The 27,136-nt window shown below is 43.0% G+C and overlaps 1 protein-coding gene across 1 annotated transcript in view; it reads left to right on the forward strand.

The window, feature by feature from the left end:
- The window catches only part of dapk1 (death-associated protein kinase 1), a 68,460-nt gene extending 41,490 nt beyond the window's left edge, over positions 1–26,970 (forward strand). The window contains exons 9-26 of the mRNA XM_076104398.1: positions 1,211–1,256; positions 1,379–1,468; positions 2,572–2,664; positions 4,798–4,917; positions 6,305–6,403; positions 7,073–7,171; positions 8,883–8,981; positions 9,074–9,271; positions 9,522–9,719; positions 11,498–11,596; positions 15,103–15,180; positions 16,637–16,853; positions 19,705–19,890; positions 19,981–20,178; positions 20,688–20,826; positions 21,173–21,293; positions 21,654–21,842; positions 22,351–26,970. Coding sequence (XP_075960513.1) covers positions 1,211–1,256; positions 1,379–1,468; positions 2,572–2,664; positions 4,798–4,917; positions 6,305–6,403; positions 7,073–7,171; positions 8,883–8,981; positions 9,074–9,271; positions 9,522–9,719; positions 11,498–11,596; positions 15,103–15,180; positions 16,637–16,853; positions 19,705–19,890; positions 19,981–20,178; positions 20,688–20,826; positions 21,173–21,293; positions 21,654–21,842; positions 22,351–23,646 — 3,565 coding nt within the window. The 3' untranslated portion in view covers positions 23,647–26,970. The remainder of the gene's footprint in view (positions 1–1,210; positions 1,257–1,378; positions 1,469–2,571; positions 2,665–4,797; positions 4,918–6,304; positions 6,404–7,072; positions 7,172–8,882; positions 8,982–9,073; positions 9,272–9,521; positions 9,720–11,497; positions 11,597–15,102; positions 15,181–16,636; positions 16,854–19,704; positions 19,891–19,980; positions 20,179–20,687; positions 20,827–21,172; positions 21,294–21,653; positions 21,843–22,350) is intronic.
- The last annotated feature ends 166 nt before the right edge of the window (positions 26,971–27,136 follow it).

The raw sequence follows: 27,136 nt of genomic DNA on the forward strand, positions 1-27,136 counted from the left end.
TTATTGTTCATGTCGTGTTTGTTTTTATTTATATTTTGAAACATCTTCTCCAACTTCAGTATGCTATCGGTTAAGATAAACGTATCTTATGGGAAGTGGTAGACAAATTAACTGTCCGTATATTGTCGTATGTCTCAGTACCTTATTTGACTTGTTTAAGAGAAGTGTGAAGAGTTTCTAGAAGGAAATTAAATGTTTTAGGTCAGCAAAGGTCAATATATCACACTCTTTAGAATGAGGAGGAGTTAGGATCAAAACTATTTAATCTTGCATTATTTGAATAAGAACGAAGCATCTGATAGTATTTTAATTTGTGTGAATCTTTTTTGTTTGTTTGATCCGGCAGACATTTTACTAGTGAGGCTTCAGTAGCAAACTATTAGCATCATTTTCATTGGTGTTATTTCCTCAAAGAGTCCAAGGTGATGTATTCACACGTCTTGTTTTGTCCGACCACCGGTCCAAAATCCAATGATGAAAACGGAGAAAATCTGAAAATCCTCTAATTTCCGAGCCTGGAACAAGTGAATTATTCACATTTTTTTTTGCTTGAAACATGACCTGAATGCTTGATTACCAAAATAGTTTATAGCAAAAGTCGATCGACTGCTCCGTTAATCAACTATATCTGTATTATATACATTTAAACCACGGTGACAAGATTCAATGTTGTGGCTGTCGAGTTAAAGTGACAGATTAATGAGGTTGATGGATAATTAGAGGCCAAAACATTGAGACAAATGTTGAGTTGAGGTTCACTGACCGTGCATTTTTCTGCCAGAGTCTGCTGTGTCGACCCAGTGGCCTCATTATGATGAATGAAGGGTCTGCATGTTTTTCACACAGCGCTGATGTCGTTCTGAACGCGGCTTAAGATCACCACAGTTTGTTACTGCCGGGTTTGAGTCACTACTAGAAGAAAAAAAACAATGCAAATTGCTTCTATAATTCTGGACTCTTTTAAGCATTATGACTATTTTATAGCGAGATGTGATCTTAGCATCTCACGACTGCATCATAATCATTTCTTTACAGCCGCACGGGAGTGACGCTTTCTTTCTTCCATCTGCACACAGCTGTGTCTCTGAATATGAACACTTACTTTGAGCATTAAAATGCTGCGTCACACCAGAAAGCCCTGAATTTGACTGTTAACTCAACAAACATGTTTCTGTCTCCTTCATTTTTTTTTACATTTTTCTGTCTACAGAAAGAGAATGACGATTCAGGACAGCCTCCTGCACCCCTGGATCAAGGTTGGACTCTTTTGTTTTGTGGCCGTATAGTTGATATTTGAAATGGCTGATTGATTCTGCACCAAATAATTATTTCCAATAATATTCTTCTATCGATGCATTTGCTGTGTTTGTGAAATCAGCCAAAAGACACTCAACAAGCACTGAGCAGAAAGGAGTCGGCCGTCAACATGGAGAAGTTCAAGAAGTTTGCGGCTCGAAGAAAATGGAAAGTAAGTGCTGTTCTGTGTTTTCTACACGCCCCAAAACTCGAGCTTCAGGAAAGACACAACCTTCAGATGTAGCGCCAGTGCTGCTCCAGTGGTCGCCTCCCTGTCTGTTTGGGTTCATCACGGCTGACCCGGCGTTGCGATGACATGCCGGTTTATCTGTGGTGGTTGGGCGGTGCAGTCATGTCTTCATGCTCCAGTCTGGCACTCTGGAAGCTTCTGGCTTTTCAGTGACCTCGATTTGACTTTAAGTTTATTTATGTCCTCATAAAAATACTCCCAACGTCAAAACATGACGAAGCAGAAACATCAATATAATATGTTGAAGTGAGATTTAAAAAGTGCCAGGTTTAGAAATATATCTCACCATACTTTAAAGGTTTAATTCAGAGAGCGAATATTAAATCCAGATGTAATAAAGGTCTGATTCTTTTGATTTGAAGTCCAGAAAACTGCAAACAAAGTCCAGTCTAAGACCTGGTGTAATCAAATCTGCACACATCGATATATTTGCTGGTTTGAAACCATTTGTTTAAAAGGAACAAGAACTGATTGCAAAGTAGTTTTAAAAAATACTAAATGCCAACAAATATCGATTGACTGAGAATATTTCGTTAGATAAAAGCATGTTGTGAATCTTTCTTCAATGTATTTTGACTTTTGGACTTTGGGGTGAATGGAAAATTCAGAATAAATAGACATTCGTACATTCAAATTTTTATTTAAAATTTTAAGGTCAATATTAGAAATTTAGCTTCCAACTATTCAGTACAGCCCTAGAAAGAAGTTTGGTTTTAGTCCAGAAGCCATTTGACGGACGGTCAGCTTAGCTTGTGCATAGATTGATAAATGCTTGAATGATAATAATATTGTGCCTTCGTGGTGTTTGGATATCGTTGGCCAGTTAAAGATCGGTCACCTAACAGTAGGAAGGACGACGGGTTCTCAAAGAATGAGTAAAGAAACTGAACTGAATTCAAATGGAGCAGAAAATTGCTTCGTGTCTACACCTGCCCGTTCCCTTCATGGTCCCCTGAACACGGCTTGGCATTAACTTGTTCTAGTTCTACTTGCTCATCAACCGATATTCTTCTTCTCTCTTCCAGCAATCCGTCCGACTAATCTCCCTATGCAACCGCCTGTCCCGCTCCTTCCTGTCCAGAAGCAACATAAGTGTGGCACGCAGTGACGACACGTTGGTAAGACCATGAGACCTGTGTTGTGCTTCTAATGGTACAAAAAGACATGAAAGCACAGGACAGGCAGCGGAGATCTGGATCCAGAGTCATTAAGTTGATTTGGGTTTGCAGCTATTAACACCTCCGAGGCTTTAAATTGCACTTGAGTAAAAAAAATCCACATCAAGAGATCCATTCATTTTATCTCTGCAGTCCTATCTTTAATACAAACCAAATATACCTAATTAACAGGAGACTAGCAGCTTAATGAGTTTCTGATTGCTTTTAGTGAAGTGCATTTTCTTGTTCGGACCCCGAGCTCTCAGTTACAGCTCTGGTATTTCTAACTCTCCCTCTGAGAGTCTTGAGCTCCTGCATGTAATTGATCTGTTCCTCGTTTCCCACCAGTGCCACAGGACAGTATACAGTTTGTAGAATTGTTGGAATTTCAGTGTGTGTGTGTGTGTGTGTGTAACCTTAAAACCAATGTGAGGAGGAAACTCGTTTAGTACACGAACCCAGTTTGTTTGAGTTTGTCATAGTAATACACACACATTAAGAATCCCTATATGTGTGTCTATACGCGAGATGTAAACACTGCAGCCTCGGTGAGAGGTTCAATCATTTACCAGCAGGCCAAGGCCGGGCCTGTTTCCTCATCAGACTAGTACGCAGCAACTTCCTGGTGTCTCAGGTGAGCTGGCAGGTAGAGCTGAGCGCCCCCTGTAGTCCACAGTAGAAGCCTTCTCATAGATCTTTGTTGTTTCTTTATTGGCTGAGCAGCTCCGGGGTCAAGTGCTTTGCTTGAAGACTCCGCTTTTTTTATCGCAAAACAAGATCAGAAATTTGTTGATATTGTTCTTCACATGTGGCTGAAATGAAGGCAGAATGGAGAAGCGAGTTGAAACCATTTGTTCTTGGTAAATGACTTGAGATGACCAGTTATCACACTTTTCTGTAAATCAACGAATGAGGTATTGAGCTAAAAAAGAACTTGCAGAGTAATGGATGACTCACAGTTAAGAATATATTTTTGTAGAGTTAGCCTGCCATGGTAACAAGCACAGGAGGTTTAGTCACCTGAACAAACCGCCTCACAAATAACTTCATGAAGGACAGAAGAGCATTACTCATTTCCACTGCCAGCACGAGTCTTCTCAGACTTTCTGACAATTGCTGCTTACATTTTTGTCACAAGACCAAATCTTTATTTTCCGGATGCAAACCCCCTTCGTCCATTTAATGTGGAGTCTGTTTTGTCATGTAATTTCATGGAAAAGTATCATTTCTTTAAGCTGAGAATGAACTACTAGTCTATCCATCAGAGCTCCCCAAAATACATTGCCATCTGAAAGGGAAAATGATTAGTTATTATTATTATATTCTTCTATGATCAATTTGTCATAATTTCTAAGCGTGTAGAGATCATTTCATAGATAAGTTATAGCGATAGGAACTTAAGAGTGGATGGTGCATCCCTGTCTGTCATAGCAGCTAGATCCTCACTGAACTTGTCCTAGAAAATTATCTCTCGAAAACAGTAGGAACCGTTATTACACATCAAAGAGAGAGAAAAAAGGTCGATTGGTTAACCCTCTCCATCCTGTGTCGTGAATTACAATTTGTAGAAGCTAAAGAAATCTTCGTTGACGGCGAATCCCCAGCAGGCGGTTTGCTGCTCGTACACACGTGTGTTGTTTGCAGCTCCTCTGAGGTGGTTTCGTCGTGGCTCCCCCAGCAGGGAGGTTCTGTTGAGGAATGTAGCTGGAGTGTCACGCTTGGCAGAACAAGCGCTACACCAGCCTCTCCTCCTCCTCCTCCTCCTCCTCCTCACCTCCCTGCCGTTCTCGTCCTCGTCTCTTTGTGCAGCAGAGCGTCACAGCTGATTTCTGTGCCGTCCGGCTGAAGGTCTTCGGGTCACATGTCATGGACAGAACATTTAAAAAAAGATAGATTTTGAACTTGAAGTGCAGGTGCAAAAAAAAAAATAAAAGCCCGTTTGTTTCTGTGTGTTCTCATGCATGAGGAAAAAGATGAAAGAGAGACTTAAGGGAGGGAGCATGTGATAGAAAGAATTCTCCGGATTAATGTTCACAGGATTAGATCGTCATCCTGTGAACAGTTGAGGAGTTACTATCTTTCCCACCCGTCTAGGATGAGGAAGACTCCTTTGTGATGAAGGCCATCATCCACGCCATCAACGACGACAACGTGCCCGGTCTGCAGCATCTGCTCGGCTCCTTGAACAGTTACGACATCAACCAGCCCAACAAGGTGACCAACACAGACATAGTGCGCATGAATAGTATTAAACATGTTGTTGTTTTTTAATCAGCATTTATTATTTGTGAGATGTCTCCTGATCCATTTTTCTGATAAATTCCGACTCCCAACTAGAATATACGTCCTCGTGATCTGAAGGAATATAAACGTATTCAGTGCAGTCCACTTTCCCACAAACATACGTCAGCTCAGCTCAGTGTCTTCAGGGTCTTTTTAACCATTTGTCAGCTTGTCCTCGTGTTCCACCCTGAAGCAAATGTGACGCACTCTTTTAGGGACTGAATGGAAGCTCCACATCACAAGGTCGAGATTGTGCAAGTCTGTGCTCCATTTTAGGATGAACGTTGAGGGATGAAGAGATGTTTGTTTGATTTTTGTTAGTTTAAAGCTACAACTATTGTCCCCAAGACGAGCAGAACCAAACAAAAGGAAACTCCAGACAGAGCTTTAAATATTTAAACTCTTATGATTTCATACTACTTGCATGAAGGAAAGTCAAAAACCTTCACAGTCTCCGGATCAACGTTTTTCACCTGAGCCAGTTCTGTTTGAGCAACATTTCCTAAGATGTAAGGAAGCGTTCATTAAGTTCAATCACTGCTTCTGTTTTGATCGCCCCAAACAGAAGCAGATTTCTGCACATTAACAGCCAACAAATCAGCTTCTGAACGGACAGAAAGAAATCATTTTTCATTTGTCCTCGTGTATCTCTCTCACATGAATAACAAAAATAGATTTTATTTAAATATATTAACAGAAAGAAAGGAGCATTACAGAATGGAAGGGGAGTTAAAGGAGGTCGTTGTAGTTGCATACATTTAATAAGGGAATGAAGTGCAGAGAACAGATGTTTAGGTTCATATCCAGACTTAACTCTCATTTTCTGTTTGCTGTTTCGTTGGAGGAGATTAGTTTGACGTTTCTTGACAGCTGATAGGCGATGGGGGGGAAACATGAAGTCATTAAACTCAGTGAAGTGTAGAGGAGGAGAGGAGAGAATGAGGTAATGGCAACACGGAGAGGAGGAGGAGGAAGAGGAGGAGGAGATGTTTCAAGTTCAGGGACTTGTTCAGAAAAGGTCATCTCCATTTTCTTCCATCCTCTTTCCTCCTTTTCTTTTACTGCTTATGTTTCCATCACCATGCAGTCACTCAAACACACCGTAGACGTCAATACTGTCTAAGTCCTCATCTGTCGGTCCAAATGTGTTTCCTTAACACCTAAAGTTTGTGAGAACCTATAGAAGAGAATCAACCTTTTTTCATATATTCTTATGGTGTAATTAGTCAGATTGAGGCATTCAGCTCCACTTTAAAGACACACAAACCCACAGGTGGTCACTGAAAACTAAGAACTCCGTTGTGTGCGCACGTTGCAGCATGGGACTCCTCCCCTGCTGATTGCAGGCGGCTGTGGCAACATCCAGATCATCGAGGTGCTGATGAGGAAAGGTGCCGAGATCCAGGCCCACGACAAGGTAAGGACTCGTCTGTTTGGTCCAATCAGAGCGCCTCTGACAGCCGGCTGTGGAGCTTAATAGATGCAAATTAAAGGCGTCGGAGCAGAAGAATGTGACAGATTACGATGCGGGGCTATTTACACTATAAATACATGAACTCATTGTACTCGGCTGCACAAAGTACTGTAGAGACGAGCATATGCTGAACCCACATGTTTTAAATAGATATAGATAGATCCTTCAATTAACAGCATCCATCTGTACCAACAGAACAGATTCACAAGATGTAAACTACAACTGTTTTGCAAAACAAGTATGAAAAACTATTTGCATGAATTAGACACACTACCTTGAACATTACTGTCACAGTCTTGAGGACACAAGGCCCAATTGTTAAGTGATTTGTAATTATGAAATAACAAAATGAGTAATTATAGTTGTGGTACGGACTGGAAGTAGGGCTTCAAAGAACGATTATTCTCTCAAATATTTAAGTGCAGCTCTAAATTGTGAAGAATACTTTAACTGGGAAGGCAGGATGCTAGCACATCCTCAGAACCGCTCAACCTTTTAGTCAAGGCTGTGTTCATATCATCTGGCTGCAGACACATTCCCGGAGAGCTTGATTTTCTCATAAAGGTCAGGGATAAATCCTGGAATTTTCTCCTCTCTTCTTGAACCTTCTAGAGTGGAGCTAACGCTATCTACTACGCAGCGAGACACGGCCACGTCCAGACCCTGAAATTCCTCCATGAAAAGAAATGCCCTCTGGATGTCCAAGATAAGGTGACTCAACACACACACACACACTCACTACTACTCGCCACACTGCGTTATCCATCAGCAATTACTCACACACTCCTACCCATCAAATCTCCCGAGAAGCATTACTTTGATTTTGTGAAATGCCCCAGACACACACACACACACACACACACACACACACACACACACGCCACAGTGAGCACCTGGGGAGCAAAAACCAGTTACTCTGGCATTTTATCAGCTTATTTGCAGTTGCTATAGAAACAGGTCTTGCTGAGAAGTGTGTGTGTGTGTGTGTGTGTAGCCTCGATCACAGAGGCAGACTAAATCCCAAAAGCATTTGTTTTTCCAATCTCTTCAATCATTATTACCGCCGGTGGAGTCCTCTTCTGTCTGCGAGCATCATTAAAGTTTCATCTCACTTTATTACTCGATAACTTTAAAATCACAAACTGAAGTGTGTGTGTGTGTGTGTGTGACCAAGTCATCCTCTTATGAGAAGCCTTTTTAAGCCTTTTTAACAAGGTGAATCTTTTCTTTTCTTTCTAGTTCTCCTAATTAAATAAACCTGTAAAGTTAGTTTTTTATCCCCCAGTTTAGATCCATTAGATGCTATTTTAGGGGAACGCGGCGTCCTGGATGTCATTTCACATAAGCAGCTCCTCTGCTAACGAGCTTCCTCTCTGACTGGCAGCCATAAGGTTCAAGCTGACGGATCGATTCTGATTCACGTCCCTGGATGTCACTGCTTTACGATATTCCTCCACATGGAAGCGGAGTGTAAAAACTGGAGCGCTCCAGTGTTACGCTGCAGTCTTACAGATTCAGTCTACAAGATTTCAGGGATGAAAGTCGAGACGATCAACTAAGCTACACACGCTTTACACGAACATCACCAAGGCTGAGGTTGTTATCAATAAGGCCACTCAGGTGTTCAGGTTGTACAGGCTAACATTTGCTGTGAGGAACATTTGCAACAACCGCACCCATAGAAGAAGAAGAAGACCCGACCAGAAACAACCGGCCGTTCATAGCATACAGCATAGTTAGAGGAAACTCTGCAAAATTATTTTTCTGGATTCAAATTTGTGAATAAATGTTTGGTAATTTGAATAATGAATATTTGTTGGACATAAAATGTTGCTGTTGAGGCTTTCGGGCGGTCTTCAAGTGTCCATCAAGGGACACACTGCATGAAAGTAAATATTGTGAAAACTCCAAAACATCCTGTTACTTCTTTTCAATCAGAAGAGAGGAGTGAGATGAAGAAAAGAGAATTGTTTATTATAAACAGAGGATGATGATGATGATGGTGAAGACAGAGTCGCTTGGACTCTACGGGGAGATTTTTAATCGAGAGGCGTCTGCCCTGAGCAGCAGCGAGATAAAGATGAGTCCAGACACCGGCGAGGCTGTGAAGACGGCAACATGAAAGGCAGAGATGCAATCTTATTTAAAAAGAGACCGCAGCAAGATGATGTAATTGTGTCTCTGTGCTATTGGAAAGAAGAGACCAGCTGATCAGAACAGCTGATATCACGGTTGACGGCGCCAAACAATGACAGCGAGGAAGTTATGAGAATGGCAGATGTATGAGGAATAAACTGCAGGCCTAAGCATTCAGAAGTTAGAGGTAGAGCCAGAGGTTAATTTCAAGTGGTGGTTTGCATCCATCTCACTGTACATTTGACCTGCTGATGATTTGTTGTTAATCCTCTGTTGTGTCCTCCAGTCTGGGGAGACTGCTCTTCACGTGGCGGCCCGCTACGGCAACGTGGATGTGGTGAGCTACCTGTGCAGCATCCGAGCCAACCCAGACCTGTCTGACAGGGTAAGCGCACCTTCACACGCACACATGTTACGCGTAGCAGGATAACCTAGTGTTGATACTTATTCTTCTGCATTCTACGTTTCCATCTCCAGGAGCAGGAGACCCCGCTGCACTGCGCTGCGTGGCACGGCTACTCGCCGGTAGCCCGAGCGCTCTGCCAGGCGGGCTGCCACGTGGACGCAAAGAACCGCGAGGGGGAGAGTCCGCTGCTGACCGCGTCCGCTCGAGGCTTTGTGGACATCGTGGAGTGCCTGGTGGAGCACGGGGCCGACATGGAGGCGACTGACAAGGTGATTCTTGATCTGGATTATTTATGTTCGTGTCTCACTCCACCACAACTTTAATAAAAATGCAAAGACAATAACACAGTTTTATTGTAGATTTTCTATTAGAAAGAGAGATTAGTTGACCACATCTGAACACAAATGTATTTAGAACCACCGACATTCAATCATGTGACACTGGAGGCTTTACATTGTGTGTGTGTCTCTCTCTCTCTCCCCCCCCCCCCCCCACCTCCCTCCCTCTCTCTCCCTCCAGGACGGCCACACGGCGCTGCACCTGGCCGTGCGGAGGTGTCAGGTCGATGTGGTCCGCTGTCTCCTCAGGCACCGCTGCCACATGGACCAGCAGGATCGCCATGGCAACACGCCGCTGCACATCGCCTGCAAGGACGGAAACCTCCCCGTCGTCACGGCGATCTGCAGCGCCAAGGCCAGCCTCGACGTCCCAAACAAGGTGAGCACGAACCACCGAACATCAGGCACTTCAGTGGCAATCTCTACGACCACTCACTGTGACTCGTGGACAGTAGAAGGCCTTTTCCTCTCAGACTTGCCCTGACCTCAACCACATCCAACACCTCTGGGATGAACTGGAACAAGCCAGAACGTATCGCCCAAAATCAGTGTTGGACCTCACAACGCGCTCTCGGCTCAATCTCCTGCAGCCAGGTTCCAACATCTGGTGGGAAGCCCTTCCAAAAGACCAGTGGTTGCTATAGCTGCAGGGTTCGTGCCTGTGGTGTGGAGATGAGATGTTGTAACATACTTCTGACTGTGTAGTGTTGGCTGCTCCATGCAGGCTAAACTAGATCACAGGCCAAGTAGAGGGATAAATAAACAGAGAGCGAACATATTAAAGGGATTAAAGGGATTTCTGTCAGTATAAATACATGCAGCCTGAGGATTGCTTGTTGCGGTCGTAGCTGAGGGTTTTAACATCTGTGAGCATTTTATTTTGGTCTGTATTCTGATATCTGCTAACTAAGCAGCTTTTTTTTCCTGTTTTGGTGAACTGGTCCTTTAAGGGCGCTCTCACATAACTGGTTTATATCTGACTGAAGATCCCATCATGCTTTGTCTCTCTGCCAAGCACGACTTCCCACACATGTTTCTGCCTTTTTTCCCACTTTCACGCCATCCATTGTAATGTATTCTGCGATGGGATTGCTCTTCTCGGCTGTTTCCATATACGGAGACGTTTTTTCTCCCCCGGAATAGTTCAGGGAAAGTGATGTGCATCGGGAGCAGACGGCGCTGACGGAGATGTTTTGAGTTATTCATTATTTTCACTATTATCTAAAGCAGCATGTCACACGTTGCTGAGTCGATGCCGGGATTTGTCTTCGCTGTCAGCTGCAGACACTGGGGAGGAAAAGGAGAAGGGTGGGATTGAAAATGTCTCCTGAATGAAACGGGATGAATGCCTTCTCGTTTTCTCAAGTTGTGACAAAAGGGAATTGATTGGAACGCTGCTTTCCAAACAAGTGTGCTCTGTCGTGGGTATCGATGATTTCCAACGCTTTTCTTTCGACTTCTGGCACAGAGAACTTTCATAGGAGTCTCAGTATTTGGGGTGTGGTGAGAAGTACTTGTACAACATCACATTTGTGTCACACAAGGGTCAACTCATGTTCACCTCCTAATTGTGTTGTAATAAGGGAGCGGCCGTTTTCTCTACATTAATTCCTTGTACATCCTCTTAAATGAATACATCTTAGAATGAGTCTATGAGTGGGTCTATGAATTAGTCTGTGAATGAGTCTGTGAGGGCCGTCACCAGGGAACAAGAACAAGTCATTATCATGACTCTGGACTATTGATCAGCTGCTGAAGTAATACATTTATAAATGGTATTTGAATGAGGATTTGCTGCAGGATTGACGTATGTAAAGGGGGCGGCTGTTCCACTGATGGATGGCACAATAGATGGCCTCTTCTATCACCATGTTTAGAATATGATCTCACTATAAACTGTAGTGTCGCTCTCAAACGCCGTTAACAGTTTGTGATTGCTCTCAATGTTCATTTACGACCCACATCGGAGCCTCAACATTGTTTCTCTGGTTTGGTGGACCAGACATTCTCCTCCCAGCTGTGTCTCGTGCTGCAGGATGTTGTTATTTTCCACTTGATATAAAAAGTTCACAAGACATTCTGCTGAGTCATCTCTGTGTCCTGGCTTTGCAGTTTTTATACATGACATGGCTGTCGTATCTTTGTCTCTTCACCCAGCACGGCAGGACTCCCCTCCACCTGGCTGCCAACAACGGGAGCCTCGAGGTGGTCCGCCACCTCTGCCTGGCCGGAGCCAACATCGACGCCGTCACCAACGTAAGTCACCGCGCGGCTTTCTTCTTTCCGCCGCTTCACGTTACAGCGACAGCCGCTAAACATCTGTCTCATTCAGCCGCTAAACATCTGTCTCATTCAGCCGCTAAACATCTGTCTCAATGCATCGTGAGGAGGATTTATCTCTGACACTGCGGGTAATTGTGAAAATACATTTTAAATCCAGTGCAGCTTCTTGGCATCTAAATTAATTACATATTTTCTTTATGTCTCTTCAGAGATCTTCCGCCGTGGTTGATGCAATGCATAAACAACATACATGACATAACTCATATATTATACAAACTGAAAATGTCTCGGTCTCTATTTGTTTAAATCACGCTAACAGTTGTTGGTGAGTTGTTCATTTCCTGCTTGAGCTGCAGAGCACGCTGCTGCTCACTTCTCACACACACCTAATACAAGCAGACAGCTGACGGCAGCTTTTTAACTCAAACTGGATTTGATCTGCAGGACTTCATTATCCGAGCTGTCCTCCTGATACTGAGCTGCACCACCATTCTTTTACAGTCTCTGCCTCTGTGGGGTTTAAAGCTGAAACGTCTTTTTATTATTGAGATTGATTTAACCTCTTGAGCCCTGATGCTCACCTTAGATTTCCCTTTAAGTAGCTTCAAAGTTTTGACAAAACAGTTTTGTTCCTCACAGTGCATCAGTGGTACCTGTTTGAAAGTGCCACTTTTCAGTAGCGACTCCACAGCATCAGATACAAAAGTTCATTATCGTCATGTTCATTTAAACACATTTTTTTGTGCATTAAAGCAAAGAATATTCAGTATCTTTAGAAACTCTGCGATATCCACTGGGAGGGGAAATAAACTTCTGAGCTGAGATGTGTAACGTGCAGCTTAATTAAAGTCCTCACCAGCGAGAGTGACATGATCGAATACATTAAAGAGGATTCTTTCTAAATAAACAACGTATAGATACAAAGATAGTCATTACGTGTGCGGCGGTGACTCTTCCCTCTGCCTGTATTTTCTTATTTTGCTGTGTCGGGGCGTTTGTGGGCGTCGTCTTCTATAAAAACGTGGCGACCGATGTCAGATCATCGTCTTATTTTGCTTTGTTTACCACATTTCTGTGATGAGAAATGAGGAAGAAGAAGAGAAAGAAGAAAGAAATACGGTTTCTTGAGAAAGATAAATTGTGATTTAAATGATGGTCATGTTTTATTTCTGGATTATTCCCTAATAATCCTTAGAGGTTACTTGAAATAAATATGTATGTAACCTGGTACTAATTACAGGTTAAAGAGGCAAAGTTCTGAGACAGTTATTTGAGTTTGTAAGCATTTGTTGATTCTTCAGACATGTTGAATTTTATTCTTCAACACATGTGTAGCTGAGCTGCTGTGCTCCAACTAACAGACTGCTCTAGTAATACATTAGAATACATTAATCAGAGTTCTTTCTTCCCTTATAATTAGTACCAAATTACAGAGTTATTTACAGGAAATGTTTAGGTAACAATTAAGAAATAATGGAGCGGTAAACTAAAGCGTAACGTATATTTATCGTTCGGTGCTTCCTCTTCACTTGTTGGTACGTGTCGTTATATTTCCAACCAAATACACAAAAGTTTAATTTCTCTTGTAGGCTCACAATTAAAACACACATTCTAATGTGCAGTGAGGGAGCGAGTGTAGTCATGAAAAACACCACGTTTGAATATGTTGACATGGATTTGGGGAAATCTTTCCCTTTTTTCTTACATTTTTTCAGTCATGAACCACCTGAAGGCTTGTTTAAAATCTTACTTACAGTAATTCTTCACCGGTAACATTTTCTGTCCTCTAAATGTACTCGTCAGAAATTGCACACCGTGTAGTAAACATAGACATCTGGTCAATATTGAGTATTCTTTGTTATAAACTTCTCTGCTGTCTTAAAGTTAAATTCTTTGTCACTTTATTGAGTTTAGGATTGTTATTTCACTCTGCTCTGGTGAGTTTTCATCTGCTCTAATTCAGACAATCAGTTCGAGGAAGGCTCCACTGCCAGATGTCTTTCTCTCTCTGCATTCTCTAGCTGTTAATATTGTACGACAGCCGATGTGCTGTGCATGTTTAATCTAAGAGCACATATTGAGATGTTTAATTCATCGTCCAGCGGTTTGTTGTGGAGCAGCGGACGGTGAGCTCAGGGCTCGATCTTTATCGTTTGCTCTGATGTATTTCATCCTCTGTTGCCTGTCATCGTCCCTCTTCTCTTCTTCCCCTCGGAGGAGATACTGCAGATGATCCATTGCTCTAATATTAGTCGTGTGGCCGACAAAACACCAGCCGCTCACATCATCTGCCAGTTGCCAAGCAGCGGTAGTCGTAACGCTCCTGCCGTCTGTAAGAGCGAGTCCCGGGAATTTGCTCACATGTGAATCGCACTAAGTGGTCAGCTTTAGTCATTAACTTACAGTTCTGACATTTAGCTGAACCGAACGGCTTAAAGGTTGTTGTGCTCTTTTGATATGATGTGACCCGATCAGAGAACGCTTTAAACCTACAAGAGATAGAAAATGTCTTTAGTGAGTATTGTTGGTTGTTTTTTCTAGATTAAAGACTCGGTATCTTTTCACAACAAACTCAGTTGAACGTCTTTTGGCGTAACGGTCGGCAGGAACAGGAAGCTCTCTGTGGGTGTTTCAGGCTGTCGATGCAGCTCCTCCCCGTGGAGCAGCAGCCAGAGACGGACGCTGACAGATGGCTGCGTTACTGAGAGACACTTTAAAGTGTGTGTGTGTGTGTGGCTGTAATTAAATCCTCTGCAATCAACTGTGAGTTCAGTGCTTAAAGAGGAAACGATTCAAATTTTTTTTAGTCTGTTTTTAGGTATTCAGGGAGTATCGCACGTAGTGAAGCGATCTGCATCTCTGCGTGAGGCTAGTTGCTCGAGGCTACCGCTTCTAGCATAGCACACATGAATCTGCGACTGAACAGTCGGTGGTTGAAAGGCATTGTGGGTAATGTGGGCTTTTAAGTTTTAACAAGGAAGAACAGTGTGTGGAATATAAAGGTGATGAATCTGGTTCTGCTGCATCAATTTTGATCCTTAAAAAACAAAAACATCCCGAGTCCAACAAGTTCTAGAAGTGTAATGTTAAATCGGCTCAAAACCTTTTTTAAATGTGTGAAAACAACCGGCCATCACAAAGAACTGGTGTGATGTTATTAATACAAAAAAAAACTATACTGTGCTATAAGCAGATGATAACAAATATCAGTGTTTTAATAATGCATTATAGTCATGGGCATCATAGAAGGTGCTACAGATGTTTCTGATGTTATTGACGGCATGTTGTGCTGCTGACTCTTCCAGTAGCAGTGTGTTCCCTTGTTCTAAAATGACAAGAATAAAAAAGGCTTCCTAAATGAAATGTCAATACAAGATGTGTATTAGAAACTCTTGAACGTAGAACCATAACAAACTAAATGTAAGACTTGTCATGCATGTGTTCATCCCCCTTTTCTCCCTTTGTTCTCCCTCTCTCAGGATGGAAAGACAGTGGAGGATTTGGCCCACACTGATCAACATGAACTCATCGTTTCTTTGTTGGGAAAGCTTAAAAAGGTAAAACCTAAACCGATCAATATATGTTTTATGTTCTTCAAACGAGAAAGAAAAGTCGTGATTCACAAACACTCATCACGCTCGGGTTATTTCAGTGCGGAGGTGTGGAGAGACACGTCTGCAACAGGAAGGTGTCGGATTTTAGCATCCCTCCATTTTTAGACGTTGTGTGTGGCAGCACTTTACTCCACACATACAGGTAGAAGAGACTATAAAAGGATACAGGATCTTTATCTGTATTTTAGTTCTGAGGAACAGTTGACGATAGCGTTTCAGAACTACATAATGCTTTTGACTTAAAGCGTATTAAATGAACTAGTTGGTCTTCAGTGTGTTGCTCAAAGGCTCTTCAACATGACAGAACTCAAACCTTCTAGTTACATGACATTCGGCTTGTCTAAACCATCCTATCCAGAGCTGTGCAGCGTCATAACTCCAGTGTTCTATAACTCGAGTCACCTCCACCACAACGCCCGAAAGCTAAACGTTACCAACTTCTCCTCCAATCCATTCCTTTTTTTCAGAGAACCTGCTGAGATTCAGTGCAGAGCGTGAAAACATGACAGCAGCAACTGTGAAAACAGTCATCCTCTGCATATGCTGATCTAATTTAAGACTCTTTGGCACGTTGATGCCAGTTTTTGACTTCCCAAGAACCCAGAGAGGAGAAATAACACACACACACACACAGACCAGTTCCTCAAACTTTGAAAGAGAAAGAACGTTGATAAGTTGCATTCTCCCACTTACTGGAATTAGAAACTTTATTTATTGAATGTGTTCACATGACCCAGGTGGGAGTGGGGAGTGCCTTTTAATCCCCACGCAACCACTCACAGCATCTGAAGCCACTTCTGATCCATGACTCATCTATTGGTCGGTTCAGAATGTGTCTCTCATGTTAACAAATCTGTTTCGTTTTTTATATATCCGAGTGTACAGCGTTGAATATAAAGTTAAGATATCACTTTGATCCAGATAATGAGCCAAAACAGAGATTCATCTGAATACCAAAAAATAAAGATAATTGATCGTGAAGATGATTGACACTGCAAGAACTGCAGCACAACGTGCTTTACAATAAGGGAAAATAGAAGTAGAATGAACCTAAAACAAGGAAAATAAGATGGAAAAAACATAAATAATGATGCAATAAAATAAATTAAATATAATACATGGAATGCATAACATAAGATGGGGAAAACCAACCTGAATAATGATAATAATAAAATCTATTTGTAGCATGCACATCTCTTGTCTTGTTTGACATGTTTTTTGGGCCAGAGCTGCTATGTCTGGTGTGTAAGAACATTTAGATAGTCTGTCCTCCTTCACGTGAGAAACATGTGGGAGTCTGTCATACCGTTGATAAATGTGTATCTCAATGTGACCTGAGCTGTCAGTGGTTTATAATGAGTCCCTTTTCTTCCTCTGTGGTGTTTCCTTTGCGGTTCAGGACAACCACAAACTGAGCTACATCCAGCAGCTGCGGCCCACTCAGACCGTCCAGCCCCGGATCAAGCTGAAGCTGTTCGGACACTCCGGAGCCGGGAAGAGCTCCCTGCTGGAGTCTCTGAAATGTGGCATCCTGCGCAGCCTCTTCAGGAGGAAGAGGACACGCATGTCCAGCGCGAGCCGCCACCCAAACTCCCCCGTCAACTCCAAACCCGCCGGTAGGTGACAGACGGCTCCGCTGAAGCCGAGATAATCCTTCACAAGATTAAGCTTCCACCTGCCGTGTTCCCCTTTTCAGACGCCCGTCATCCACCATCATGACAGGAAGCAGATATTTTGAACAATAATTCCAGTTTAACACAACTTGGTTTCTTATCTTATGTTATATTTATATGTGTTATATATTCATCTCTATTTTGACATAACGGGTAGAAATGATGGCCAGAGCTACAAGAATAAGACACCAGAGGTAATGAGCTGGAATTGAGTAAGAAAGACGTAAGATGAGAAGGTTTGGTTTGCTTGTTTGCAAAAGATTTATTGATTTCGATTTTTCCTCTTTTCTTTTTATTCACCAAGGACAAATTTTACCAGAATTTACCTGGAACAAATCATGATCATGTGTGTAAACATTGGTCAACTCTAATTGATATACAAAACATAAGGATGTTGTACATGTTGTACTTGGACAAAACCAGAAAGATGTTTGTGATTAATCCAAAGAATGCATCATGTAGATAAAATAGGATTATCTGAAGAAATCCTGTAACTGCATTATTCACTTTATAACCAGACCTTCTCATTGATTTTAAACATTAGTTATAAAGGCCTAACACATGCAAATGTAAAAGAAAGTAAGAAAAGTTGTTAATTTTGACCCAACTCCAGCCTGGACACAACTACTGAAAACTGTGGATTAACTTGTGCAGTAAATCCAAAGATTGATATTTTCATGAGGTTTGCAATTCTTTATTCAGTTGACTTCATGAGCGGTTACGTTTTAAAACGTTTTTGTTTTTTTTACAGTATTGCCAGGAATTATCTGCTGTTTGCCCTCCAGTTTGGTAGAATTCCTGACTTTGGTGACACCTACGGAGAGCATCAGAATGATTAGAAGTGTGGTTGAATACATGACGATAACACACCTCCCCTCAGCCTTTCACAGATTCGACCCTGAGATGAATGAGCTGAAAGCAAAAGATAGAAAACACCGGTTCTCATTCTTCTACTAACAAAAAGACAGACTTGACAGAAGCTGTACCTTGCACCTTTAATTACACGGATGATATCGTCTCATTATTTCAATTCAGGGGCCTGAAGTGAAAGGAATTTGACTTTGTGACATCAGCAAATATCGTATCGTCCAAAGAATAGATTTTAAATCATGTCATGATGAAACCCTGTTGACTTGGGCAGCTAACCCAGTATTAACCCCATTGCTCCAGTAACCCTGACTGGAAACAGTTGGTCCTTCTTTTCTAAACCAGATCTTCAGAAACGTCGGTCGTGCAGGTTTGTGGCAAGACTCCCTGATATGTTCAGTGTACGACACACACACACACACACACCATTGTGTTTCCTTTAACTGCTCCATTCTGCGGCGCTCAGAGCCATTACCTCCCAGACAGACGTGATGCTCGCTACGATAATGGTCGGTTACGTGAGCCGTGTAGTGTTACCGATCCCGGCCTCTATGCTATAGGGGAAATCTGCAGCCTCCGTCAGAGCTGCAGAGGGGCTGGAAAAGCCTTTTTTTTTTTTTTTTTTTTTGTTCTTTCAATTCTGGCTGAATTCATGAACGGCCTCTATTGAGTCTGTTTTATATCTGCAGCGATACGTGACACGAGTCCACAGTGAAGCACGAAGAGGGAGAGCAGAAAGGGAACAAGCGGACGTCATGATGTCCATTCGTCTAGTTTTTCTTTTCAGAACATGCGTCGGTCTTGTTCTTTTGTAAGCCCCTGAGTGTGGCACGTTAAATGCATATTTACCTCTGTTTAGCGTCAATATTCAATATTCGTAGCTTTATGATGCCACAAAACTCATGACACCAGAGATTATTTTGCACTCTGCATCGATTTCTGTCCTCTCAGGTTGTTCATGCGTCAGTTAATTGAGATGGACTGCTCTTCTTCTGTTCATTCACTTTAGTAATCTGTGAAAGAGGTTGTGAAGACAGCTTGAGCTTCTTAGAAATCTCCCTTTCTTGTGATAAAGAGGTGCTGACGCAGACATATGAGCACAAATAACCAAAAAACCAGAAAACCAATGTGGCATCAAGTCCGTTTTTCATGCAAACAACAAGTGAGAGGCCTCGACTTCAGTTGACGTTTTGTCGTTTGATGCTTTACAGATGTTATTTTCCAGTGTTTTTACATGAATCACACTGGATGATCCCACCGGCAGCAATACTGCACTGCAGAACTGGTCAACAACAACAAAAAACAGCAGAATATCATTCATCAAGACCCTTAACTTCATCACACTTTAGTAGTTGTTTTGTCTCAGAGTGCATTCACACCAAGCAGCCTTTAAACAGTTCAACTCCAGCTGTGTGTTTGAGCGATCAACAACAACCACAAAATACACAGGTTTTTTCAGATGGATTTCAACATCGTATCGCCAGCGATTCTTCATGCTCAGAACGCATTTCACTGCCAGAAATATTGCATTCATGTAACATTTGTTTACAGCGCTGATTGTGTCCAAATGAGGCTGTATGGACCTAAAAAAAATGAAAAATGCATTTTTCAACCAGAGTAAACAAACTGTAGGTGTGGTCCTACTCCATGTGAAGGAAATCCAAACGTGATGTCTGCGTTGGTGGTTTATTTGTTGTAAAATAGCACCACCATGTGTTTGAAAGTGTGCAGTTAAAAAGCAGTGAAAGATAAGACTGGATGCAGATCTGAGAGTAGAAATCATGAAGACTTGATCTCAGCTTTATCTTTGAACAGATAATATTAGTCGTATAAATAAAAGGCTAATACTATGTAGAGGTATTGTTTCCTAAATGTGACCCACATCGATCGACGGTCTCCATCATGAGTCTTCCCCTCCTGTGTTTAGTGTCGGTGAGCATTTCCAACCTGTACCCCGGCTGTGAGAATGTGAGCGTGCGGAGTCGCAGCATGATGTTTGAGCCCAGTCTGACCAAAGGAGTCCTGGAGGTCTTCTCCCCCGTCCACAACGCTCTGTCCACGGCCGACGACCAGGCCACCAAGGCCATCGACATCCAGCACGGAAACATCCACGGTGAGACCCAGAGACGTTTAACCAAAACTGGAACCTGAATGAACCTCGCCGGAGACACTTCACACGACACTTTCTTTCCCCTCTCTGTAGGTGTGGGCGAGTTCAGCGTGTGGGAGTTTTCGGGGAACCCGGTCTACTACTGCTCCTACGACTACTTTGCAGCCAACGACGCCACGGCGATCCACCTGGTCCTGTTCAGCCTGGAGGAGCCGTACGAGACCCAGCTGGGTCACATCACCTACTGGCTGAACCTGCTGAAGGCCCTCAACCTGCCTCAGGACAACATCGGTGAGGACGCAGATTACTGAGTGCATCAGTGGATCACATGTTAGAATGTGTCCCATTCCTCCTAAAATACACTGAAATACCTTTAAACAGATAACATACAGGAGAACAAAAACAATCTTTGGTCCACAGTTTCACTAACGTCAACAGAGACTTGACAAGATCGTCGGTAACGATTGTGGCCTAATGTTATCATGCACATGGCAACATTGAATCGTTGAAAACATTAATTATTATTATTTTTAGTGTTGGAAGAAGTACAGTGATCTTTTACTTATGTAAAAGTCAAAGGAAGAATAATATATATCATAATTAAAAAAAGGGTAAAAAGTAACTAAAGCTGTCAAAGCCGTGTACTTTAAATGTTGCTCTCCACAACACACAATTTAGTTTTAATGGCTGCTGAACCTGCTGGCTGTCGTGGTATTGTTTTGTGTGTGTTAATACAGTTAGTGAATATTTGTACGTGTAAATACTGAACTGTGTGTGTTTGTTTTTCTGTCTTCTTGCAGCCTTCGGAGGTCGGATCCAGCAGCCCCTCGAGGTCGTCCTGGTGGCGACGCACGCCGACCTCGCTGACGTCCCCAGAGCTTTCTCTGGAGAGTTCACCTACGACAAGGAGAAAGCGCTGCTCAAGGAAGTCAGGAACAGGTTGGGACTCAAACCGGAGCACGCAAGAGGGACAGTTTATTTTATTAACTAGATCTGGCAATGCAGAGTTACATGGTCCCTTAATAAACTGACTTAAGGCAGGTAACATGTTTTTGTTATGTCGGATAGCTGTAAATACTACATTACCCATGAGCCTCAGCAATCGCTGCTATGGAAAACAAAAGACGACATTATACTTGAATACCATGAATTGAATCAAAATGTCAGACGTAGCAGTCGACTGTTCCCGTCCTTTACAGATGCTCCTCCGTATATCTCAGTGCTCCTCTTAAGAGATCTTAGTTTTTTTTAAATGTTTTTTATTTTTGTTTTGTTTTGTTTTCAGGTTTGGGGTCGACCTGCAGATCAGTGACAAATTGTTTGTGACGGATGCCGGAGCCTCGAACTCCAGAGACATGAAGCTGCTGAGGAGTCACCTGCAGGAGCTTCGAGCCGACATCATCTCTGTGAGCAGACTTATATACACACACACACACACACACACACACACACTCATCTCCTCGCCTGTTTTCTCTCGGTACGTCTTTACCCATCCTGATGACACAACTTCCTTAATAATCATTTTATGAATTCATAGTAAGTCTGAAGGAGCTAAACACTTCCCCACAATGTCTTCTTCCTTCTTGTATCAGATTATAGAAAATAAACATAGAAAAGTATTTGTTTCATGATTTCTACAGCTGAGAATCTTTATGAGAAGATACTGAATTCAAGTGACTGAATCTGGAATGTTTTCCATAATAAATGATCTCCAGCAGTGAATCCAGGTATTAACCCCCCCCCCCCCCCCCTCTCCTCCGCTGCAGAGGTGTAGTCCCATGACGCTGCTGTCGGAGCGTTTGCTGGCGACGCTGCCGACCTGGAGGAAGCTGAGCGGACCCAACCAGCTGACGTCGTGGCAGCAGTTTGTGAGCGACGTCCAGGAGCAGATCAACCCTCTGGTCAGCCAGGACCACCTGCGCACTCTGGCCCTGCAGCTGCACAGCATGGGGGAGGTGTGTGTCTGCCCAACAGCTTCAGAAAAGATTCACAAATATTAGAGCTCACACATGAGACCAAATTTTAAAAAAATATTATATTATTATACAATGTTTTGGTTTGGTAATAATAAATAAATAATAAATAAATCAAAGCTGGTCCACAGCAGCTGATCTTAAGTTCATCAGACGACCACCAGGGGGCGTTGTTTGTTCACAAATAAATACAAGACCTTCTTTGTCAACTGTAAACAACTACTCAGAATTCCTCTGCTGCAGGAACATTTTGTTTTTTTGGTTCTGTTTATTTACCCGAATGACTCGTATCACTGGACGTCCTATGTCTCTATCAAAGCAGTTTACTTTGCATCCTTCTTACTTTATTTCATGTCTTTGTCAATATGTTTCACCACATTTAACTTTCTTTTCATATTTTTCTTCTTTTTTCCACGCTTGATTCCTACTGGTTACTCTCCTTACACATTTTCTGACTTATATTTTACTCTTTCCCTTTTTCCTCCCACAGATCAACATCATGCAGAGTGAGACGGTGCAGGACGTCGTCCTGCTGGAGCCTCGCTGGCTCTGCACCAACATCCTCGGCAAGCTGCTCTCTGTGGAGACGCCCAAGGCCATCCACCACTACAGGGGGCGCTACAGGCTGGAGGAGGTGCAGGCTCTGGCTCCCGAGAGCGACGTGGACGAGTTGCTGCAGATCCTGGACGCCATGGACGTCTGCGCCCGCGACGCCACCAACCCCTCCATGGTGGACATCCCCGCCCTCATCAAGACCAACGGCCTCAACCGCTCCTGGACCGAGGAGGAGGAGGAGGACTCGCTGCTCTACGGCGGCGTGCGCCTCGTCCCCGCGGAGCACCTGACGCCCTTCCCCTGTGGCCTGTTTCACAAACTGCAGGTGAACCTGTGTCGCTGGAGCCACCAGCAGAAGCCTGAGGAGGAGGGCGGGGAGGATTTCGATGGAGACATCCACCTGTGGAGCAACGGAGCCAAGGTGAGCCAGGGAGGAGCGGAGGCCATGATCCTGCTGGTCAACCACGGCCAGGGGGTGGAGATCCGGGTCCGCGGGCACGACTCTGAGCGGGCCAAGTGCTACACCCTGTTGGACACCGCCTGTAGCATCACGGAGAACCTGCTGGCCTCCACGCTGCCCGGACTGCTCACAGCCAAATACTACCTGAGTCCTCAGCAGCTGCGGGAGCACCACACCCCCATCATGGTCTACCAACCCAAAGATTTCTTCCGCGCGCAGGTCCAGCGGGAGTCTTCGCTCACTAACACCATGGGCGGCTACCGAGAGAGCTTCAGCAGCATTCTGTCCTTCGGCTGCGCTGAAGTTTACCAGCAGGGGACTCTGGGAACGGACATCCACATATCGGACGTCCCGCTGTTGGCTCGCAGGAAGCTCTGCCGCATGCTGGACCCTCCCGACGCTCTGGGCAAAGACTGGTGCCTGCTGGCCATGAACCTCGGCCTCACGGACTTGGTGGCCAAACACAGCAACGGGACTCCGAACGGCGCCCCCGAGCTGGACTCGGACCCGGACTCCCAGCAGGCCGCGCTGCAGCCCAGCCCGACCGCGGCGCTGCTGCAGGCGTGGAGCGGGCGAGCGGACAGCACCGTGGGCGTGCTGATGGCCAAACTGAGGGAGCTCGGCCGCCGAGATGCCGCCGACTTCCTGCTCAAAGCGTCGCCTGTTTTCAGGGTCAACATGGAGGCGGTGGTCGGGGCCGCCAACGGCTACCCCCCCACCTGCAACGGTGGCACGTCGTACAACTCCATCAGCTCCGTCATATCCCGCTGAACTGCACGGGGTTCGGCTCTCTGTCCTCGCTTCGTCTCATGTGACGTTTCCCCTGAAACAGGACATGCGTGTGAATGAACATGAAGTGCAATCGTCCAGCTGCTCGCTCCTTAAATCACTCTCGTTAAGTTGGCGTGTGAACCAGATGTTGTGTTTGTGCTCTCCACACCTGTACAGCCGGCCTTTCCTTCCACTATGAATGTTGTGAAAGAGCTGATTGTCCTGAGCTCCAAAGAGGAACCCTGTGCATTTATTCTGTTCTCAATCTTGTTGTGCTGCTAGTTTATATTTCCCTCCTACTTCTGCGGCACACTGAAGTCTCACTCATCTTACAGCGAAAGGGACAGAAAAGCTACGTCAACTCTACGTGAAGGAATGATTAACAAAGATGGCAGCCTCATGTTTGGACCTTTTTTTTTAAATATCCAAATGAAAACTGAGGATTTTCCATCTTTACTCACTCCGTCCATCACAGTTACATATAATATTATCTCCCTCCTTGCTTCTGTTTTACTGATGTGACGTTTGGGCCGTTAAAGCTTAGTGTTTGATAAATGAACAGCATTTTTCAGAGTGCCTTTGTGGCCTTCTACCTCCCTAAAGAGCACAAATAGTCTTATTGTAAAAAGTTCTTTCCAAACATTTCAAGAACTGTGCCTTGTTGACACTTAATGGGAAATTAATTTCAATCAAGTCTATAGTCTTAAAATGGAAAAGGCCATCGGGGGGAAAAGGTTGATGAAGAAAGGAAAACGAAGCTCGGCTTACGTTGTAATTAGATTTTAGCGGAACAGAAAGCTGAGATCAGATTTCTGCTGTTTTCTGTTCGGTGTTTGAGTCGCTGCAGGAGATGAAACATCTCATTGGAGTCAGCGTGGTGTCGATGTGACGTCTGTGGGGGAAAACAACATCCTTCATGTTTAAATGGTGCGTTTGTGGGTTCATAGAGATGATCTTCTTGAAGTATTATGTCTTCATTAATCCCAAACAACAGAAATCTCTTCAGTAGGGATTCATTTATGGCGACACTTTATTTTACGAGTCCTGTAATTTCCTAAGAGGCTCCTGGAAAGAACTCTGTAATGTCCTGTGGTGTTAACTATAGCGAGACAATGTCACCAGACGGTTGTTTGTTGTTGGAATTTCCTTGAAAAACCTGCTGAAAAAACCTAAAAGAGGACAATTAACATTTTAATAATCAAGTATCATCTGGAACGAACCTCTCCTGCTGTTCTCTGACTAAAAGCATCTTTAGCAGGAACGTTAAGTTTGGTATTAAAGCTGCACTAATTTAATAGAAACCTAAAGATTACCACCATAGGAGATTGTTTTAAAAACAGCAAATATTCCATTTTCAAAGTGAGAACCAGTGATTCTTTTTTTTATTTTATTTTTTTTTTTTTTGGCATTTTTGCTTTAGAAATGACTTCTCGATTATCAAAATGTTCAGTTAGTAAACAAGGAATCCATGTAGTAAACAATTTTTATACTTTCAAGAAAATGCAGCTTCAGACGTGAATCAAACTGCCAGTTAGCAAAAAGTCTTTATAGATATTTACTTCTCAAAAATGACACACTGACTTTTCTTATTTACTTAATATTGTCACTTTTCCATTGAAACCCAGCTTGGGAGGAAACACCTCGAGTCTGCTTTTTTCCTATAATTAACACCAAATAAAGAGATTGTCCTTTCCAGGAACTGTTTTAAGAGTTTACAGTAACACATCAGTTCCTTAACTATAACTATGGGACCTTTAAAATACAGTGTAACTATAAATGTTTTCATTTAGAAATCTATTTTCTCATTTTCAGTTCACACAACGGGACCTTTAGCTATTTTAGTAATCCCCCCCCCCCCCCCCCCCCCACATAGTACAGTGTCTTATTGAAGGATGTTGATCCTTCCAGCACCAAACTGTATTTACTGTCACACAAAGTTAAGAGGTGTTAGAAATCATCATGGCGGACAGGGTGGAGCTCGGCACTGATGCTGCTGAGCTTCCTTTACTTTGAATAGAAAGTGGTAATTTATTATATTCACACCTGACACTTCTGCTTTTTAAAATGCCTCCTCAACAGGTTTTCTGCATTAGTGACGTCAACAATGAAGTTCCCGTCCGCGGCGTCGGATTGTTACACAGCGACATCAACGCCGCGTCTGTCCAGCTAAATTCAAGCTTCTCTCGGTATCGCTGTCGGGGTCAGTCGACCGCGCCTGGCTTCACATCTCCTTTCACTTTTGTCTTTTTATACTTCATGAAGCTGCAGCTCGACTTGGTCGGCAAAAAAAAGCAAAAGGAAAAGATGGCATGAAGTTAGAGTTGTACTCTGAAGAAAGGGGCGAAGCTGGTGTTTTATAATGTTAGAGATCAGGAAAAAAAAATGTTCTTTTTCTTTTTCACGTGTTGTTTGGAAAAAGTGTCTTTCAATACTAAAAAGTTACACTTCGTGGGCCTTTTTTCAGGACGCAGTGTCACAGTTTGATAAAAAGATGATGTGCCAGAGTGCAGTATTTCCTGTTCCCGTCTGTCGGCAGAGATAAAACTTTAAATGCTATTTCAAATACTGTTCTTCTCTTTTTGTCTCCGCCTGAACTTGCCAATCCACTTGATGTACATACTCGAGGCCTGTTTCCTCCACTTCGTCCTCCCTCTTCTGTTCACTCTGTCGGCCCAAATATGTTGACTCCAATGAAAATGAATGTACTACACATCTCTCCTAAGAATATGTAAAAAAAAAAAATTAAAAAAATCAAAGATACGGTGATAAAACGCTCAACATGTGTACAAAAACAATGGAATTAAATGTCCCAAACTGGTCAGAAACACCGTTTTGTTTTATTTTATTTTTACAGAAGCTTTTGTTGATGTTTGCCAATGCTGTGTGCCTAAAACGCACTCGTTCATTCCTCTTAATATTATTATTATTATTATTGCCTTGTACAGTATACGAGCTGAGAAGTGATGTTTCAGAAAGGGAAGTGAATATTATGTTTTTGTAAAAGCTGGGAATCACTATATTATTATCAACTTTGTCTCTGTTTGGTGTCTTTTCTTTTTTTTTTCGGATGGTTCTGACCAAAAAACAAGTGGATTTAAAAGTGTCCTCAAAGAACATTTTTCTGTTTGATGAAGAAAGACGAACTCTGTAATCTACAATGTTTCCCCCTCAGAGACTCCGGTCCCATCGCCACATTGCACACGTTGTCTTTTTGTTTTTGTCGCTATTTATGTTACGTTCTTTTAGCATGTCTTGGAATGCCATGTCATTAGTACTTCTGACACTTTATAGTGTAATACATTTTATAATAAATTCTTTACCTAATGTCATCGTCTCTCTCATAATTGAAGAATAAACAGATATCTTAAAGATTCTTGAGGTAACGTTGTAGAAAATAGTTACTTTATCGATTATTATTAAAGTGAAGGTTACAGATCTTTGTTGACGTTACAAAAACAAGGACAACAAAAACATATTTCTACCTGTTTTC

This window comes from Anarhichas minor, unplaced genomic scaffold (assembly GCF_050575085.1).
Source record: "Anarhichas minor isolate MPS153535 unplaced genomic scaffold, ASM5057508v1 ptg000030l, whole genome shotgun sequence".
Lineage (NCBI taxonomy): Eukaryota > Metazoa > Chordata > Actinopteri > Perciformes > Anarhichadidae > Anarhichas > Anarhichas minor.